The 22,010-nt window shown below is 41.3% G+C and overlaps 1 protein-coding gene across 1 annotated transcript in view; it reads left to right on the forward strand.

Annotated features, from left to right (window-relative positions):
- LOC110535589 (receptor-type tyrosine-protein phosphatase N2) overlaps positions 1–22,010 on the forward strand; it is a 288,776-nt gene that overhangs the window by 160,680 nt on the left and 106,086 nt on the right. The window contains exon 11 of the mRNA XM_021620665.2: positions 4,691–4,755. Within this exon, the coding sequence (XP_021476340.1) occupies positions 4,691–4,755 (65 nt within the window). The remainder of the gene's footprint in view (positions 1–4,690; positions 4,756–22,010) is intronic.

Raw genomic sequence — 22,010 nt, forward strand, 5'->3', positions numbered from 1 at the left:
TGTGGAACTTGTTCAATTTATGTCTCAGTTGTTGAATCTTGTTATGTTCATACAAATATTTACACATGTTAAGTTTGCTGAAAATAAACGCAGTTGACAGTGAGAGGACGTTTCTTTTTATGATGAGTTTATTTACCCAGCTAGCGCATAACATTCTGATAACCATATGTTTCTTAAAGCTTGTTCCCGATTTACAATTCCGTGTTGGATGACCGTTCAAAACGTATTTCACAGTCAGAGCTCATTTTTTCCAGAATTCCCAGTTGACTTGAACTCACTGAAGTCAGATTTTCGCAGTTCCGAGTTAACAGTTTTGAGCGCAGACCAAATCATGCTTCATTGAAAGCATGGCCAATTTTGAATGTTTTATCATTTTAAACTTGGAAAAGAGACACTTAATCCCAGATTTGGGACCACACAACCATTCCACTGAATAGCAGGCTAGTGGTTGCTTTGCGATGTTTGTAGTTAGCCACTGTCACTGATTCCTTCTAAACCACTCATTGTTGAATTTGTGATTTCCAAATTGTTGTGAAATGTTTATGTCCAATGGCCGATGAGCACCGATACGTTGTATCTATAATTTCTCTTCATTATTTCTCTTCACATGACAAAGATTTAAAAGGATTTGCCAGTAGATTGTCAACTTGATTCATGATGATGACTGATAGTCTAATCAAAGCTACTGTAGAGATAATGAGATTTGATGTCATTTATATCTGTGGCCAATGACCTTGAGCCTTCTTGGATGGGCACTTCTAATGTAACTCTATGGCAGCAGCCAAGAGGCTTGAATTTTCAAGGACTAACATGCAAAACAGGTAAGCCCCCCACCCCCCTTTTAGCTAAAACAGAACTCCCTGCGCTGAATGATGGGTCACCAGTGATGCTGTGTCACAATAAAAAAACACATGTGTTTGCAGGATTAATGCTTAAGGAAATTCATTTTCATGTGTCCTATCTGTGCTTAAAATTCAAACAAGTTCACCCAAAATATGCTACCAGTCTTATAGAAACATTCAGTGAATGTTTTAAGTTATTAACAAACATGTGGTTAGAGTATTGGGCCAGTAACCGAATCCTCAAGCTGACAAGGCAAAAATCTGGCATTCTGCACCTGAACAAGGCAGTTAACCCATTGTTCCCCAGTAGGCCATCATTGTAAATAGGAATGTGTTCTTAACTGACTTGCCTATTTAAATAAAGGTTACATTTAAAATATAATTTCAGTTCTCAGAGCATTAATAAACCCTCCCAGGGAAACTTTCAAGGAACCAGAGTAAAATGTTCTCAGAACCTCCGAACAAAACTTTCCCAGAACAGGCTAATTTCCACGACTGTTCTCAGAATGTTTTGTTTTACCAGTCATGAAATGTATTGCTCTGTTCCCACAACCAATGTGAAAACAAAAGCATACGTTCCCACAATTCCCAAAGAACCAAATGTGCTAACTGGGTACATGAGTTCGATGAGTTAAAAGTTCAACTAGAGATAGATAGTGACCTTCAGGCTTCTTTGGTTTTAGCATACACTGTGTCCTTTTAGCTTGTCAGGCAAACTGCCAGCAGATAGAAGTTAGACTGTGTTTTGATGTCAGGCTCAACTCAATGTTTTGACTGGCTCTCTAGTCAGCCACAGCTCCAAGGGGCCAGGGTTCTGGTCTAGAAGCACCAGAACCCTGGCCCTACAGTTTTTACTACAGTTTTTCTTGGTTACTGCAGTTTAATAGATGTCAGGCCCAGAAAGAACATGTCCTTAGATAGCCACATAGAGAAGTTTGATTTGAAAATTCCTAATAAGACACTTTAGTCATCACCTTTGTGCACAAAATATCTATTGAATTATTCAAATAATTGTTTCGTCTTTTTCATCACACAGGGAATTTTATATTAATCTAATGTCTGCCATGTTTTTGGATGATGTGATGAAGTCATCGCTGCTCTCGGTAATCCCTGTGTGCACTGAGTGCTAGTGTGCATGTGATGTTGATCCGTTTAAACCGGATACAACCTGGATATAGACGGTCCATGAATCGGAGTATGTGAACGTGAGTAGATTACCTTGAAAACAACGGTTAGACGTATTGGACGCAGTCTCCACTTCTTATTATACCTAAGTGATCAGCTCCCTGAGAGGTCCTCCTTAAGACTAAATGCTGAGTGTGACCTTTCTGTTGCCCCGCTCTTCCCACCCAGCTGGCCCTAATTACCTACCTCATTACCCCCCACCCCAAAATAACACACTGATCCAAGATGGCTGCCTTATTACCCACTCCTAAATAACACCAGCACCACCAGGTTGAATAATAATAATTTGTGGGGTGTTTATATTTGACCTGTTACACACTTGTACAAGTCTTCATTGTTCCAAGTGTGTAATGGAAATGTATTTTTTGCACATCCCAACTCCCCCTAAGACACCCGCAGGGAGACGGGTCATGGATAGGGTCACCATTGTCCAACACGCCTGGAGCAATTGGGATTAAGTTCCTTGCTCAAGGACAGATCGACAGATGTTTCACCTTGTCGGCTCCAGGATTAAAACCAGTGACATTTCAGTTACTGGCCCAACCATAGAGAATGATGGAGGCCTCTTGTAGACAAAAGGCTGTTTTAGCATATGCAGCGCCATTGAGGGCTTCTACCCTTCTTCCGCCATTTTAAAGTAGTCAAAGTAGTCAACTGGGTGGGGATTCCTATGGGTTGTAGCCTCAATGGCGCTGGCCATGCTATCACAGACGCTATAATGGCACAGATATAAAGATGAGTCCTCTATCTATCTCTATGGGCCCAGTGCTCTGACCTCGAGGCTACCTGCCACCCGAACCAAGATAGCTTCCTCATTTGACCCTCCTAAATCACAACAGGTAGATACACAGATCCAAGATGTCTGCTACTCCCCACAACTGATTTTCTATACTCTCTGCAATATTTGTGTTGACATTTTAATGAACTGTACTGTAGCTTGCTTGATGCCTGCTGGCCTAATGGATATCTGTGCTCTGAATGGATCCCCCCCTATTATTTTTCTCCCCCTCCTCCCGCCAGACTTCACTCCATAAGTCCTGACTATATATTCAAGACGTCGCCATCACTATGGTGATCGCTGATGAGACGATAGGGTGATCAGCACTTGCAGGATGTCGGACAATAAACTGAGAGGGAGAGGGAGAGAGAGAGGGCTGTAATTAGCCTTCCTAATGATGGCACTAAAGTAACGTGCTTAATTATATGGAATGCTGCATAAATTGCCAAGTGTGTGGAATCATTGGAATTGATTAAAATACTAATTAAACAGGCCCTTGCAGAATTTGGAGAGTGAGGTAAGGTTCAGCTCTTCAGGGTCATTTGCATACCCTTAATCTGGGGGAATGGGATTTAAAGGACCCTCTCTCTCTCTCTCTCTGGCTTTCCCTATTTCTATTTTCCCCCTATTTCCCAGTTCACATGCTAACAAACTCAATTAAAATTATACTCTGTTTTCTCTTTTCACCATATAATTTGGCATAAGACCCCTTTGATTTTGTTTTTCAATATAAATGTATCCATCAAAGTGAGTGTTTCAAAGGCTAAACATGCACAGAAAAAAAAACAAGTCTGCCGAGTGTATGATCTTAAATGTTGCATGCCACTTGCTTTGATTTGTGTGAGAATATCTTTGTTAAATATTGCATTTAGAACTAGCGGGGGCATCCTTTAATAGATTTATGGATCAAACTCATATTGCAATCCTATTAACTACAGCGAAAACCAAGAGAAATTAATTACGCAGTACGTCGACTAGCACTTTTACATTCAAATAAATATTAAACATTCATTGGTACAGATATACAATCTTAATTTGACCAGTTTCTCACAGAAGACACAGAGAATTGTCCTGCAGCAACAGGAAATGTGAATTATTGTGTGAATAATGAATGGACATTTTTGAGGAGTTGATAAAAAAAATTGTTAGGGCAAATCAAGTAGGACATTTTAAAGTAACAACTACAAACTTTAGAAGCCTTTTTATACCTTGAATATACTTCCTGCAACAACAGGGTGATCAAATTAAGATCTTACATATGTACCCCGACAGCTGACAGTATGCAAAGGTCTTGCTCATAAACCACGTTACAACCATTTTAATAATCGTCAGAGCAAAGTAACAAGAACGTTTCCGTTGTGCGATGCCTATGTGCTCGATTCTAGACACTGTACTGTAGGGTATTCTGTGGTCATGTACAGGTGTAGGATCTTAACTTGATCACCCTGATGTTGCAGAACATTTTCAAATCTGAAGGGTAGTTGGGCTAACTCTTGCATGTGTACCGTAGCCAACAATAAGTGAAACTTTGACTGGTCACTGATGAGTCTGGAGTTTGAGTTGAAGTCACATGTTGACAAAGACCTTTGGGTGAAAACTTTGCAATAAACTGTGAGAGAATCACTGTGTGGTTATCTATCTTTAATTTTCACTCACACTATGTCACACTCTTTCGGTCACGCTCTCCTGTTTCCCTTCAAGAATTAGACGGTCAAACATGTTCTTCTGCGTCATTCATTCTCCTCACTTAATACTCCTCACACACAACTCATTCCACTCACTCATTTCACTTTCCACTTACTCATTACATTATGTTTCTTTTCTTTTTCTTTACTAATTCCACTCACACACAACTCTGGTCTTGTGCTGGTGTCTTCCCAAGCAGTTCAGCAAAAGAAGCAGCTGGAGAAGGAAACTGGTGTGAAGATCCTGGAGGCTGGTGTCAGTGATGTAAGTCCTGTTTCATTGTCTGTTTCAAGCTGGGAACCATATAATTATTGACTTGAATGGGGTTGCCATTTCTAGTTACTCTATTTCTGCGCTGTGAACATCCAACACTGACTATATCGGTGTCGAACGAAGTATAAAACTGACCCCCCCCCCCAAAATGATTTTTATACCCGGAAGTCATCTGGATGCTGGATTGCTTCAATGTGATGTTATGTGACATTACGATGATATTCAACTGAGGCTGTATATTGAATAGCATTTGTGTGATATTGTATAGTTAGATCTTACCCCGTAAAGTCCCTAAAGAGAGATACTGAGCTCATCATCCAACACCCAACATGCATCATTGTAAAGGAATTGAACCTAACCTGAAAGCTCACTGATCTGATAGAAACCATAGTGTCTCTGGTACACTGGGCTCTCTCCGGTGATATGGCTCCATATATGGCAGCTTGGCCATCTATACCGCCTGCATCCTTTACGAGGCCCCCATTATGCGACCAGACATTGATCCTGAGCTGAAATTAATGCAAAATGTATTTCCTGTTAACTGTGTCGCTTTGATACACATCCTCTGTATTCATTTCCTGTCCTCCTTAGGGTTGTTGGTTCCCATGGAGAATAAAGAACAACAAGACAAATTGCAGTGTGTTTTGACACTTTCAATAGCAGACAAGGAACAATGAGCAGATTATCTGGAGAGCTGTAATTTTATGGCTAGACATTATGGCTGGCGGTGACATATTCATAAGAAAAATTAAGAGTCCAAAAAGATACTGAAGATGAGTGCCGGGATGAGAGCAGGGGAGATGTGCGTTCATTCGATGGCGACGCTGCTAATAAATATTCATAAGTAGTGTGGGGTAGGTGAGGATCTAATCAAACAGCCATTGATGGGCTGTAGCCCTCCTAGAATTTTTTCTACGGAAATGAGACAGACAGCGGTGGCACTGTGAGCCATGAAGATCATCGCGAGGCATGCTGGGAACTAAATGGACGTGGCCTGTGTGTGGGCTGCTGCCGTCGTCAATAGCAACAGGGTAACATAGTCGGGACCGTTTTCCTGGCTCAATCCCTCCTATGGACTTTGTCACACTCTTTTCGATTGATTTAATCCTACTGTGAATCTCTTGCTTATGCCTACGCATTTACCTCCCTCTTTTTTAAGTCCTCTTTTCCTTCGCCTCATCTACCCTTTTCTCCATCTTCACTCTTGTCCAACACCCAGAAAGAACAAGGCAAACAGTGACGGAGGGCTGGGATTTGTCATATTTGTCCTATTTGTTGATAATTAGCTGCAATTATAGGGAACCGGAGTGAGGGAGAGATCCTTTACCTCAGGAGTGGGAAATCAGAGACAGATGCTGTGTGTGTGTGTGTGTGCGCATGTCCATGAGTGTGATTAGAAAATGTGTATTTGAGGGAAGTATAGTGAGAGCCAAGCCCTGTAATTATTAATTTTCTGTATTGGCATTGTCATAGTCCAAACCCAAATAAGGCTCAATTCATCCCAGTGGTTTTTAGTCCCTGAATGGGGACAGAGGGATAATTTTCTGAAAACGGTGGCAGAACATGCTGCTGAGAGTGCCTGTGGAGAGTGCTCTCAGAATGCATTAGTTTAAATGGAATTGAGCACAACTATTAGTTGGTGAATTTATGGGGTGACCGCTGATATATTGTTATTAGTGGGTACCTCAGCTAGATGCCAAAGCATGGTTCGGTAACTATGCATTAGCTTGCAAAACACAAGTTTTAAATGGTGCCCTAGTTTTAAGTAGATAACTAAATACATTGGCAAATAAAGTAAATGAAATTAAGTTAATAAAGGCACAACCAGTTAGATGTGATGGGGTTTATATCCTGTCGCAATCAAATTGGAGGATTCCTACACTGTAGCACAGGCTTACAGAGACTGGTTGGAGTGTGCCTCCTCTTGCATGGAACGAACCAACCTGGTATTGTTAAGAGGACCGAGAGTGAAGCTGCATGGAATGAACCAACCTGGTATTGTTAAGAGTATCGAGAGTGGAGCTGACACAGGTTGTGTCCCAAATGGCAAACTATTTATTTTATGTTGCACTAACTTTGACCAGAGCTCTAGGCACCCTATGTCCTTTATAGTTTAACCTAGGGAACACAGTGGCATTTAGGACACATCCATTGCCTCTCCGTCTTAACCCTGTCTGACTTTGTTAATAATGGGGCAAAATGACAAAACAGCTTAAAAACCACGGACATCGATTGCAGAAGATGTTGACCAAGATAAGCTCATGTCAAAGTGAGGAGATTGGACCCTAATCGATAGACTTCACAATATCTGGTCCCCCTATAGATTTTCTAGAACCCATTTCCTTAAAAATGTCCTTGTTTTACGACTCATCAGCTACATTTACCACAAAAACAGAACACAATTTAAAGAGCGACTGAAATCACAGATTCTGCATGTGTTTTTATGGTGCTCATTAAGATTTCAGTCTTGGGGGGTGTGGTTCAATGTGGGTGTGTTATCGTACTCTGGCAGTTACTGTTGTTTGTCCCTGTTGAGACACTGTAGCTGCTGCGGTGTCCCAGGAGAGACCAAAAAACAGTATCAACAACATAGCCACTAACACTTCCTCGAAATAGTCAGAAATCTTCTAAGATAAATCAAGAAATTAGTCATTATTTTTGCCACGCAATTTTACATCTAGTTAAGGTGTTTAGTGCAGTAGTTCTCAAGTAAACAAATGTGCATGAAAACTAGTAGCTATTGCACTGCAGACAGTATCGAGTTTACTGCTGTGCTGGACTGATTTTTGATCATTCATCAGCAAGCTGTGAAAACTATACATAATAAAGCACAAGATACACACTGTTCATCAGTGCCCAAAATCACTGGCTAGCTAAATTCCATCTGCGTTTGTCAATGAAGCTAGCTAGTAGTAGCTAGCAGGCGCATTAAGCAGGCAAGCCATCAAGTCACTGACAAGTGTGACGTGTGTGCTTCGGTGCCGTTTTGTTTTGCAACTTTCTCACTATCTATTACCAGAGTGTGCATCTGTCTGGCAGCGTTTCATAGGGAATCCTGTTACAAAATCGGTTGCGTTGTGACAAGATGCTCGCGAATGGATTTCGAATTTGAGAAAATGGACAAGTGGCAATTGGGAGACAAGTGCACATCATCTCAATTGTTTTCATTTTGCCCAAAACAGACTCAGTGCTTCACTTGGGCAAGAGGTCATAGGGACTGAGTACCGGCAGGTCACATTTTCTACTGCTTGAGTTCCTGCACCTCTTATAGAATATTAGCTAAAAAGTATTATAGCGTTCCTGCACCTAAATATAAACAGTACCGGCACCCAAAATGAGTAGGCTATCAAATCAAATCAAATGTTATTGGTCACATGCACATGGTTAGCAGATGTTAATGCGAGTGTAGTGAAATGCTTATGCTTCTAGTTCCGAACATGCAGTAATATCTAACAAGTAATCTAACCTAACAATTTCACAACAACTACCTCATAAAGGAATTAATTAGAATATGTATATAAAAATATATGGATGAGTGATGGTCGAACGGCATAGGCAAGAAGCAGTAGATGGTATAGAGTACAGTATATACATATCAGATGAGTAATGTAGGGTATGTAAACATTATATAAAGTGGCATTGTTTAAAGTGACTAGTGATACATTTATTACATCCAATTTTTTATTATTAAAGTGGCTAGAGATTTGAGTCAGTATGTTAGCAGCAGCCACTCAACGTTAGTGATGGCTGTTTAACAGTCAGATGGCCTTGAGATAGAAGCTTTTTCAGTCTCTCTGTCCCAGCTTTGATACATCTGTACTGACCTCGCCTTCTGGATGATAGCGGGGTGAACAGGCAGTGGCTCAGGTGGTTGTTGTCCTTGATGATCTTTTTGGCCTTCCTGTGACATCGGGTGGTGTAGGTGTCCTGGAGGGCAGGTAGTTTTCCCCCTGTGATGCGTTGTGCAGACCTCACTACCCTCTGGAGAGCCTTACAGTTGTGGGCGGAGCAGATGCCATACCAGGCAGTGATACAGCCCGACAGGATGCTCTCGATTGTGCATCTGTAAAGGTTTGTGAGTGTTTTTGCTGATAAGCCAAATTTATTCAGCCTCCTGAGGTTGAAGAGGCGCTGTTGCGCCTTCTTCACCACGCTGTCTGTGTGCGTGGACCATTTCAGTTTGTCCGTGATTTGTACGCCGAAAAACTTAAAACTTTCCACCTTCTCCACTACTGTCCCGTCGATGTGGATAGGGGGGTGCTCCCTCTGCTGTTTCCTGAAGTCCACGATCTCCTATGTTTTGTTGACGTTGAGTGTGAGTTTATTTTCCTGACACCACACTCCGAGGGCCCTCACCTCCTCCCTGTAGGCCGTCTCGAAGTTGTTGGTAATCAAGCCTACCACTGTACCGGCACCTATTTCAGTCCATGTCAAGCACCTCGCATACTCAAGTTATCACTATTGAACACATTAGCAAGTGGCAACTCCAAAAAGGGCTAGGGGCCAAGTGTTCTTTCAACATAACATTGGCGAAGTGTTGTCTTATGTAAACAAGTCCGAGGTGCTGTGTAAGGGGCAGGTCTGTGTCACTGAATGGTTCTGGCTGCTACGATTTGGATAGAGCTCAATCAGCGTAGCAGATAGAGTGCATTCATTGCAGGTGTTTCTCTGTGCATGACAATTCTCCCTAGGTATTATCCCGTGTTAGTGGGGAAGTGGGCATGATCAAAATCAAAACCCAACCCTCCTGTATATCAGCCTATTCTATTCTGACTAATATCAATAGGCCGTTTTAAACCTGAGAAGTTGATTTTCGAGTTCAGTTGCTCTTTAATAAGCATGGCATTTTTTAAGTCATTTAAGTTGTCATTATGTTTTACCAATGATATTGCTGTCCAGATCACGTTAGTGTCTCCATAACAGCACTCCTGTGAATGTGTGAAAAACTCTCTCAGGGAAAAATGAGAGGGCCAAAGAGGGGACATTGAAAAGGGGCTGTAGAATGCCTAAAATATACAATGTTTTTGTTCATCTCAATCCTAGCACTCTATCATCAGTTCTTCGCTAGGGCTGTGAAATGTTGACATTGACAGTAAATGAAAATCCTACGGAGAATATCAGTGTGCACACACCTTGCAGCACCCCAGGCATCAGTTTGGAGAATCAGCCTGTAGTACTGGTACCATAGCAGTCCTCCGTTTCATGGAGAGATGTTCCTAAAAGGCACACGGAGCTTCGTGACTGTGCATACTCTCCTCTCCTCCCGTCCTGTTTGTGATCAGGAGGGGTCGATGAGTCACTGTGCATCTGGAGAGAGAGAGAGAGCGCGAGAGAGAGATGGTGCAGGAGCAGAGGGTTGCAAAGGTTTGCGTTAGCCAGCTGTATGCAGACATAGGCCCTTTTTTACATTGAAGAAAGTTGGAGATTCTTGAGAGGTATCGAACAAAATCCTGAGACTATACTTATTACTGTAAGAGGTATGTAATGTAAACTTGTGAACTTGTCAAGTCTTGACTACTACGTCCGGAGGTCACACACGACACTCGCACTTGGCCCCCAGTTTCCCCACTCCATGCAGGGCAGTGTAAACGGAATTGTCGTGTTGTGCCCAACACTGATACAGTAAAAATGAAATGTTTTAATTATATTTATAAACATTTGAATTATATTTGACTTTTTTAATTAATTTTTCACCCGAAAATTGCAGTAAAAGCCTGTTACTCTGAAATTGATGCCGTAGCTTAAAAAAAAAGCTAATCTCAATGGTGTTTTTTCCCCTTGACTGCACTGATAATCCAGGCAAGATACAATCTAGCTTTGCAAGCAGTTTGCTTTTCACCTCATATAATGACTTTCATGATATTGATAAAATTACACCTGCTTTGTTCTAAGGTAAGTTTAAAACACTAAAGTTGTAATGTAGGCCTAAAACGTATCTAGCTATGGTTCAGCTAACATAACAGCTAGCACAGTGGATCTGGGCCAATTCCGGCTGAGAGTCGGGGCAATCGGCTGAGATTCAGACTCAGCCGACTTCATGTAGCCCAAGTCTGGCCCGCCTTTGGCAGTATTACTTATGGCTAGGATGCGCGATTGAGCTCTGTCTGATTCCGGTGTGAGTTATATGGCCCGAATATATTACTTGGGACGATTGTGGCTACTCTCTGGCAGATGATTACACGGGCTGATTAACATAGTTAACATTTCATTATTTATTTTCTCATATTTTCTCATAGTTTTTTTCCATGAAATGATAGTTCAAATAGAATTGATACCGAAGACAAACTAAATTTGTGTGGCCGTATTCATGGCTATCAGCTAACTAGCTGATGCAGCTATTACGATGTAGCTAAGAAAAATTCAGAAATAATTTTGTTTAGTTTGCTTCCTAGGAAGGTATTTCTATACTATGAACCACACTGTACTGTGCTTTTATATTTGTATGAGAGGAGTAAACCTTTATGCTTGATATGCTAACATTATTAGCTAGCAGTAGCTAGCCAGCTGTGCTATTTTTGTGCAAGCTAATTTAATGTGTGGATAAACAAGAAATAAACCCTTTAATTGTCTGCACATTATGAATTGTTGCATTATTGAAGAGTGTAATATGGTTTGGTTGCATTATTCAAGTGTAATTATGTTATGTTTTAAATTAAAAGTTGCTCGACATTGTTGAGTAGGTAAATTGGAGCTAAGCGCAAGAATGTCACATTGGGGGAGGGGGGGGGGGGAGGAAGTAGTAATGTGTAATGTCTTTGTTACGAATCCCTTTTGGCCCGACAGTCTAGGGGGATGGTAATGAGACCCGTAACACAACTCATGCAAATTATAATAGTGAAAAAGTAAAAGTGTGAACGAAATAACCAGGACAACTGAAATCTACCGTCAAACTCAAGGTTTATTTGTAAACACACGGTAATGGGGGGAGCAGGAAAAGGGGCTGAGCTGGACCCAAGGAAAGAAACAATAAGTATTCAAAAACACCCCTAAGCTAGACTAGCCTACTTTAACAACAGCTAACTAACTAACCAAAAATACAGTGGGTGGTCCGCCCAGTTCTAACTAGTGTAGTTAACAAAGTCTACCTACGGGTAGTGTATGCCCATGGGCGACTTGTCTTGGTTCCCCCTTTTCCCACAAGCAATCAAACACAAACACCATAACCAAAACAATACTCACAGGGGATGACAAAGTGCTATGGAGGTGCTCAAACAAAAGAGAGGTTAATACACAAAGAGAGAGTGAAACACAGAGACCTACAGACATGGCATTTACAGAGAGATTGAGCTCCAGAGCAAACTACTGACAGGGTTCTTAAACCAAGGGAAAGGAACTGTGATAGGGTAGGAAACAGGAGGAGGTGTGTCTTCTGATTGATGATTGGATTGGTGACTGATTGGGGAGTGATGATTTTCACCTGTGAGGGGAGAAGGAGAGAAAACAACACAGGATACATACACACACACACACACACACAGGATACCTGTATCCGTAACAGTCTTCTTTTAGCACCTGAACATTTGGTGCCATCATAGTTGGCGACTGTTTATCATGTCCTTAAAATACAACATAATCAGGTTTTCCCTGAAGTTTTTCACCGTTTTGATTTTCAAATCATCGCATTTACATTAACGACTATTATTAGAATTAATATATGTTTTTTTGTCCATCTGATTAAGATGGTGGGTAAATTGAGATTCATTGACATTTTGACAACTTCTGCAAACTGCTTAAGTGGATAGGCACTTATTAAGCACAGAATTCCCTGAGCTGCATGTTAACAGATTATTGAACCAATTGTAAATCATATGGGCATTCAGAAAGTATTCAGACCCCTTGACTTTTTTCACATTTTGTTGTGTTTCAGCCTTATTCTAAAATTCATTAATCAACTTTTTTTCCTCATCAATCTACACACAATACGCCATGATGACAAAGCAAAAACAGGTTTTGAGTAATTTTAGCAAATATATTAAAAATTCAAAACTGAAATATCTTATTTATGTAAGTATTAAGACCCTTTGCTATGAGACTCTAAATTGAGCTCAGGTGCATCCTGTTTCCATTGATCAACCTTGAGATGTTTCTACAACTTGATTGGAGTCCACCTGTGGTAAATTAAATTGATTGGACATGATTTGGAAAGGCACACCTGTCTATATAAGGTCTCACAGTTGACAGTGCATGTCAGAGCAAAAACCAAGTCATGAGGTCAAGAAAATTGTCCGTAAAGCTCCAAGACAGGATTGTGTCGAGGCACAGCTCTAGGGAAGGGTACCAAAATATTTCTGCATTGAAGGTCTCCAGGAACTCAGTGGCCTCCTTCATTCTTAAATGGAAGAAGTTTGGAGCCACCAATACTCTTCCTAGAGCTGGCCGCCCGGCCAAAATGAGCAATCAGGGAGAAGGGCCTTGGTCACGGAGGTGACCAAGAACCCAATGGTCACTCTGATAGAGCTCCAGAGTTCATCTGTAGAGATAGGAGAACCTTCCAGAAGGACAACCGTCTCTGCAGCAGTCCACCAATCAGGCCTTTATGGTAGGGTAGCCAGCCTGGAGTTTGCCAAAAGGCACCTAAGTGATTCTCAGACCCTGAGAAACAAGATTCTCTGGTCTGATGAAACCAAGATTGAACTCTTTGGCCTGAATGTGAAGCAACACGTCTGGAGGAAACCTGGCACCATCCCTACAATGAAGCATGGTAGTGGCAGCATCATGCTATGGGATGTTTTTCAGCGGCAGGGACTGGGAGACTCGTCAGGATCAAGGGAAAGATGAACAGAACAAAGTACAGAGACATCCTTGATGAAAACCTGTTTCAGAGCACTCAGGACCTCAGACTGGGACGAGGTTCACCTTCCAACAAGACAAGGACCCTAAGCACACGGCCAAGACAACGCAGGAGTGGCTTCGGGACAAGTCTCTAAATGTCCTTGAGTGGCCCAGCCAGTGCCTAGACATGAATCTGATCGAACATCTCTGGAGGGACCTGAAAATAGCTGTGCAGCAACACTCCCCATCCAACCTGACAGAACTTGAGAGGATCTGCAGAGAAGAATGGAAGAAACTCCCCAAATACATGTGCAAGTTTGTAGAGTCATACCCAGGAAGACTCTAGTCTGTAGTCGCTGCCAAAGGTCCTTCAACAAAGTACTGAGTAAATGGTCTGAAAACAATTTTTTATAAATTGGCACAAATTTTTAAAAAACTGTTTTTGCCTCGTCATTATGGGGTATAGTGTGTAGATTGATGAGAGAGAGAAAAACAATGTAATACCGTTTAGAATAAGGCTGTAACCTAACAAAATGTGGAAAAAGTCAAGTGGTCTGAATACTTTCTGAATGCACTGTTTAACAGACAGGGATCTCAGCTGAGTCTCCGCACGGTGTGTGTGCACGAGTGTCTGTGCATGTGTGTTGTGTTTGTGCATTTGCGTGTGTGTCTGTGTGTATGTATGTGTATGTATGTGATTGCACGTGTTCATGTTTTGTAGATCACAGGAGGTTGGTGGCACCTTAAATGGGGAGGACGGACTCGTGGTAATGGCATTGTTATGAGCCGCCATTATCCAGCCATTATTGTGAGCCGTCCTCCCCTCAGCAGCCTCCACGGATGTAGATGTGTGTCTCCGCAAATAACATACATTAGCAAGACTTGTATACGTCTGTGTACACGTGCCTATGTGCGTTTGTGGTCTGTGTGTCTGCTTTCGCTGCGGAATTGCATTACCTGTCTTTCTGGAACCTTTAAGGATGACCATTATAATGGAAGTGGATGCAGGAGAAATAAACATTAGTGTATAATCCCATCATATGTCATGTAGGAATAAATGTCAACGGTAAATGCCACTATCTTAGAATTGGGGAAACCACTCATGGGCTCCCCCAATCAGAGTTCTGGGGAAGCTCGGGCAAAACTCATCTCAGGGAAAGGTCACGGGCAATGATGACCTCTGGGCAACTGGATTTGGTGGCTTTCTTGCCAATTTCCTGCACCATAATGAATGTGAGGGCTAGAATGAGAGCAATGCCATTTGAAAAGATTTGAACATCTAAATTATAGTGTAAAATAGGGGCCTTCTAGCAGTCGTAAGGACAAAGATTCAGCAGAAGGCAGGCGGGCAGAGGTGTAAATGGTGGGTGAATCCAAGTGAAAGCTATGATCCCTTATTGATGTCACCTCGTTAAATCTGCTTTCCACACCTTGTAGTCCCTGGCCCAATGAATTTAGGTTGTTCTGAGGGCAACTCAATATTAAGAAGTTGTTCCTAATGTTTTTTACACTCAGTGTATATGCAAAGTTCTGCCTTCCACATGTCAGTATTCAAAACCAATCATAACCAATAAAGAACAGGCACCTATCGCAAGACTCCGATACCAGACTCAGATACAGCCTCCCCTTGAGTAACCTAAAAGTGAGTAACCTAAACGTAAACTGCGGAAGGCCAAATGGCAGGCTAGCCGCAGGCTGTTCACACAAGCTGAACAAGACGGAGAAACCAGACATGTGCTCCTAAACGAAAGACAATGAAGCCATTGACATAAAACAGGTAAATAGAGCTAAATAAACGAAAGCTTCTTTATAACAAGTGTTGCGCATTTTGTGAGCTCTCCAAACAACATTTCCACTTTGAGAATGAGAATGGTCAGAATGTATATTATACTTAATTACTGAACAGAAATGAGCGTAACCAAACATTCTGAATCAATGGGGAAATGCGTGGATTAACAGTACCTCACTAATTAACATACAGTATATTTAAACGGGGAATTGATAGACATTCACAAACAATTGGCAAGCAATATTGACACAATTAGTATGCACAAATTGGCGCGTTTCTGTGCACAATAATGCAGAGAGAGAGATGTGCCTATAGCGCATCTAAGCCACAGATGGTCCTACTGTACTATATGCGGTATGACCAACAAGGGGCATATCATAGGTACCCTATTTTCAACATACTGCATTACTCTTGACCAGAGTCCTATTGGCCCTGGTCAAAAGTAGTGAAGTAATAGAGAATAGGGTGCCATTTGGGATGCTCGAAACAGTATGCTCATCCTATGTACTTCAGTGTGGTATGTGATTATGTAAATTAGTGTTTGTAAGTACAGGTAACTAGCAAAATAAAGGAAACACTTGAGTAAATGAGGGATACAAAGTACATTGAAAGCAGGTGATTCCACATAGGTGTGGTTCCTGAGTTAATTAAGCAATTAACATCCCATCATGCTTAGGGTCATGGCTACCATGGCTAAAAGAAGAGATCTCAGTGACTTTGAAAAAGGGGTCTCAACAGAGCATAGGGGATTTAAAGTGTGTCAGTTAAGATCAAACTCTTATTTACAATGACAGCTTACCCTGGCCAACACTGGACCATTGGTGCACCACCCTATGGGACTCCCAATCACAGCTGGATGTGATGCAGCTTGGCTTTGAACCAAGGACTGCAGTGATGCACCGAGATGTAGTGCCTTAGACCGTTGCGCCACTTGGGAGAATGTGCCAGTTACCAGATTTCAACCCTTATGAGAGATTCTGGAGCAGCACATGAGAGAGCGTTTTCCACCACCATCAACAAAAGTCCAAATAATGGAATTTCTCGTGGAAGAATGGTGTCGTATTCCTTCAATAGAGTTTCAGGCACTTGTAGAATGTTAAGCCACATTGAAGCTGTTGTTGAGGCTCGTTGTGGCCCAATGCCCTATTAAGACACTTTCAAATCAAATCCAATTTTATTAGTCACATGTGCCTGAATACAACAGGTGTAACCTTACAGTGAAATGCTTACTTACAAGCCACTAACCAATAATGCTGTTTAAAAAATATGAATAAGAATAAGTAATTAAAGGAACAAGAAATTAAAGAGAAGCAGTAAAATAACAATAGTGAGACTATATAGTGAGACTCTACAGGGGGTACTAGTACAGGGTCAATGTGCGGGTGCACCAGTTATTCGAGGTTATTGAGGTAATATATACATGTAGGTAGAGTTACTAAAGTGACTATGCATAGGTAATAACAGAGAGTAGCAGTGGCGTAAAAGAGGGGGAGGGCAATGCTAATAGTCTGGGTAGCCATTTGATTAAATGTTCAGGAGTCTTATGGCTTGGGGGTAGAAGCTATTTGGAAGCCTTTTGGACCTAGACTTGACGCTCCGGTACCGCTAGCCGTGTGGTTGCAGAGAGAACGGTCTATGACTAGGGTGGCTGGAGTCTTTGACAATTTTTAGGGCCTTGCTCTGACATCGCCTAGTATAGAGGTTCTGGATGGCAGGAAGCTTGGCCCCAGTGATGTACTGGGCTGTACGCACTACCCTCTGTAGTGGCTTGCAGTCGGAGGCCGAGCAGTTGCCATACCAGGTAGTGATGCAACCAGTCAGAATACTCTCGTTGGTGCACCTGTAGAACCTTTTGAGGATCTGAGGACCCATGCCAAATCTTTTCAGTCTCATTAGGGGTAATAGGTTTTGTCGTGCCCTCTTCACGATTGTTTTGGTGTGCGTGGACCGTGTGAGTTTGTTGGTGATGTGGACACCCAGGAACTTGAAGCTCTCAACCTGCTCCACTACAGCCCCGTCAATGAGAATGGGGGCGTGCTCGGTCCTCCTTTTCCTGTAGTCCACAATCATCTCCTTTGTCTTGATCACTTTGAGGGACAGGTTGTTGTGCTGGCACCACACGGCCAGGTCTCTGACCTCCTCTGACCTCTTCCTATAGTCTCGTCATTGTCGGTGATCAGGCCTACCACTGTTGTGTTTTTGGCAAACTTAATGATGGTGTTGGAGTCCTGGTAATCTGTCTGGCCCTGTGGCCTTGTGAATGTTGACCTGTTTAAAGGTCTTACTCACATCAGCTGTGAAGAGCGTGATCACAGTTGTTCGGAATAGCTGGTGCTCTCATGCATGTTTCAGTGTTATTTGCCTTGAAGCGAGCATAGAAGTTGTTGAGCTCGTCTGGTAGGCTTGTGTCACTGGGCAGTTATTGGCTGTGCTTCCCTTTGTAGTCTATAATGGTTTGCAAGCCCTGCCACATCCGACGAGCGTCGGAGCTGGTGTAGTACGATTCGATCTTAGTCCTGTATTGATGCTTTGCCTGTTTGATGGTTTGTTTGAGGGCATAGTGGGATTTCTCATAAGCTTACGGGTTAGAGTCCCACTCCTTTAGCTCAGTGCAGATGTTGCCTGTAATTCATGGCTTCTGGTTGGGGTACGGTCACTGTGGGGACGACGTCATCGATGCACATGTTGATGAAGCCAATGATTGATGTGGTATACTCCTCAATGCCATCGGAAGAATCCCGAAACTTATTCCAGTCTATGCTTGCAAAACAGTCCTGTAGCTTAGCATCTCCTTCATCTGACCACTTTTTTTGTAGACCAAGTCACTGGTGTTTCCTGCTTTAATTTCTGCTTGTAAGCAGGAATCAGGAGGATAGAATTATGGTCAGATTTGCCAAATGGAAGGCAAGGGAGAGCTCTGTGTGTGGAGTAAAGGTGGTCAAGAGTTTTTTTTCCCTCTGGTTGCACATTTAACATTCTGATAGATATTAGGTAAAACGGATTTAAGTTTCCCTGCCTTAATCCCCGGCCACTAGAGCGCCACCTCTGGATGAGCGTTTTCCCGTTTGCTTATGGCGGAATACAGCTGATTGACTGCGGCCTTAGTGCCAGCATCCGTCTGTAGTGGTATGTAGACAACTACGAAAAATACAGATGAAAACTCTCTAGGTAGATAGTGTGGTCTACATCTTATCATGAGATACTCTACCTCAGGCGAGCAAAATCTCAAGACTTCCTTATATATCGTGCACCAGCTGATGTTTACAAATATATATAGTCTGCCCCCTCCCCCCTCCTTGTCTTACCAGATGCCGCTGTTCTATCCTGCCGATACAGCGACATAATGTCGTCTCCATGAATCATAAAGGTATTACAGTTTCTAATGTCCAGTTGGTAGTTTAATCTTCCTTGTAGGTTGTCGAGTTTATTTTCCAATGATTTTCCATGTTCGCTGGTAGATCGGAAGGCAGAGGGTGTTTATTCGATCACTTACGAATTCTCAGAAGGCAGCCCAACCTCCGTCCTCTTTTTCTCCGTCTTCTCTTCATGAAAATGACGGGGATTTGGGCCTGTTCCTAGGAAGCAGTATGTCCTTCACGTTGGTCTCATAGGACTCGTTAAAGGACAAAAAAGCTGCTGCAGTTTGTGGTGAGTAATCGCTTTTCTGATGTCCAGAAGTTATTTTCGGTCATAAGAGACGTTAGCAGCAACATTATGTACAGAATAAGTTAAAAAATAAGTTATAAACAACAAAAAAAAATGAACAAAAAAACACATTTGTTTAGGAGCACGTAAAACGTCAGCCAACTGATGGCAGTTAGCTGTATTATGTTCAGTGTCTGATAATAATCACCACTTACATATCAAATCAAATCACATTTTATTTGTCACATACACATGGTTAGCAGATGTTAATGCGACTGTAGCGAAATGCTTGTGCTTCTAGTTCCGACAATGCAGTAATAACCAACAAGTAATCTAGCTAACAAGCTAACAATTCCAAAAGTACTACCTCATAGACACAAGTGTAAGGGGATAAAGAATATGTACATAAAGATATATGAATGAGTGATGGTACAGAGCGGCATAGGCAAGATACAGTAGATGGTATTGAGTGCAGTATATACATATGAGATGAGTATGTAAACAAAGTGGCATAGTTACAGTGGCTAGTGATACATGTATTACATAAAGATGCAGTAGATGATATAGAGTACAGTATATATGTATACATATGAGATTAATAATGTAGGGTATGTAAACATTATATTAGGTAGCATTGTTTAAAGTGGCTAGTGATATATTTTACATCATTATGTGTGTATGTGCTGTATAATTTAAAGGTCCAGTATGTAGCTTTGTGGGCAATATTTTTGGTAATTGAAAAGGTATTTCACAGTGGTTTAGATTGTACAATGATTGTCACAAACTGAAATTAGGCAAACATGATAGAATCTTTGCAACAGGGTAATGGTGAAGTTATTTCTACATATTGCACCTTTGAGTGCTTTGCATTTAGCACATTGTCATTCTAATTTGGCTATAAACATGTTCAGTCCCCCAAAAATTATGGGAAACATACTTTTTTTAGGTCGGAAATATGGCCCATGGTCAGAAATAGTGCACTATAAAGTGAATAGGGTGCAATTTGGGATGCACAACAAACACCTATATGACATTGAAAGCTTTTATCAGCCCGTGTAAAGATCACCTCTTCATCGCTACCAGGACAAGCATATTTATCAATTCTCTCAACAACTAATGTCCTTCACACCAACCTCTTAAGGATAGGACCCTTTTTTTCAATTTTCGCCTAAAATGACACACCCAAATCTAACTGCCTGTAACTCAGACCTGAAGCAAGGATATGCATATTCTTGATACCATTTGAAAGGAAACACTTTAAAGTTTGTGGAAATGTTAAATTAATGTAGGAGAATATAACACATTAGATCTGGTAAAAGATAATACACCATCTTTGAAACGCAAGAGAAAAGTCATAATGTATTATTCCAGCCCAGGCGCAATTTTGACCACTAGATGGCAGCAGTGCATGTGCAAAGGTTTAGACTGATCCAATGAATCATTATATTTCTGTTAAAAATGTATCAAGACTGCCCAAATGTGCCTAATTGGTTTATTAATACATTTTCAAGTTCATAACTGTGCAATCTCCTCAAACAATAGAATGGTATTATTTCACCGTAATAGCTTCTGTAAATTGGACAGTGCAGTTAGATTAACAAGAATTTATGCTTTCTGCCAATATCAGGTATGTCTATGTCCTGGAAAATGTTCTTGTTACTTACAAACTCATGCTAATCACATTAGCCTACTTTAGCTCAACCATCCCGAGGGGGTTGCACCAATCCTGTAGAGGTTTTAACAGCTCCAGCAGAAACACTATCTCTAATGGCTGTTATCTGCGCTCTCTGCCAAACCCATGTCACAACACTGTAGTACATCACTGGCAGGGTTGATCGAACAATTGAGGTGTCTACTAAATGAAACTACAAAATGCTCATTCTAAAATGTAAAATGACTCCTTAACATTTTAAAGTCAAGTTTCGAGCAGAATTTTGGAGAGAAAACATTTGATTGTTTCCAAACTATTGCATATAATGGGCCAGCTACTGTATATGGAGTTAATGTGATTTGTATATAAGCAAAGTACAACCCTCCATTTACCATGACCTTATTGGTGACCCAGCTATAGTACAACTATAATATATCATGTGTATATATAATGCGAAACCCCATGGAGGGAATTCATCTCTTTACTGGAGGCATCAAAGTAGACCCGCTCTGACCCCTAGCTAGTGAAGGGAAGAAACATACATAGGGAAATAAATAAGTAAATACGTACAGAGTTAACATATTGATCTTGAAGTAGCATGGCTATATGCTCTGCTTCAAAGATTCTCAACTTCATGTTTCTACACTTGTCTTTTAAAAAAAAATGTAAGCCTGTGCCTTTCAGCTTCCACAGAAGAAAAATATGCAGTACGGTCAAATTATGTAAATAATGACCTAGCGTCTAATTTCAATTGATTTCATGTTTGTGTATTAGTGGCAGACATGCACATGAACCTTTTTTTTAATGTTGTCTATGGACTCTACCATCTTCAACTGTCGACTGTGTACGAGTGCTACAGTCTTAAAGGATTCATTTAAAACTAGGTTTGAAGGTTTGTATAAAATTATTAAGAGATGAACCTTGATTTAACCCAGTTTAAGAGTTAATCCATGTTGGTGCAACCCATCCTAAAACTGTTACCCACAGATTTAAAAAACAACAACAATATTTGTATTTTATCAAACACCAATTGTTGTCCAGCCTGTATGGGCGTAAAGGCACAACTTATTTTAGTACTTTTTTACATTTTAACAAATTCAACAGCTATATTCGAGACTATAATCAACCATAGGGATTGATGTAATTTGCTTACTGTATGTTGTGAGGAGAGTGTGTTTGTGCGTTCATGTGTGCGTGTCTTTGTCTCTGCCTGTGTGTGCGTTCAAATGAGGTCGCTGGTTCGATTACCCGTGCCGATCAGGTGAAAAATCTTTTGATGTGTCCTTGAGCAAGGCACTTAAACCCTAATTTGCTCCAGGGACGTAATACTATGGCTGACCCTGTAAAACAAGACATTTCACTGCACCTACAATATACAGTGTATGTGAC

Source organism: Oncorhynchus mykiss, chromosome 11 (assembly GCF_013265735.2).
Source record: "Oncorhynchus mykiss isolate Arlee chromosome 11, USDA_OmykA_1.1, whole genome shotgun sequence".
Lineage (NCBI taxonomy): Eukaryota > Metazoa > Chordata > Actinopteri > Salmoniformes > Salmonidae > Oncorhynchus > Oncorhynchus mykiss.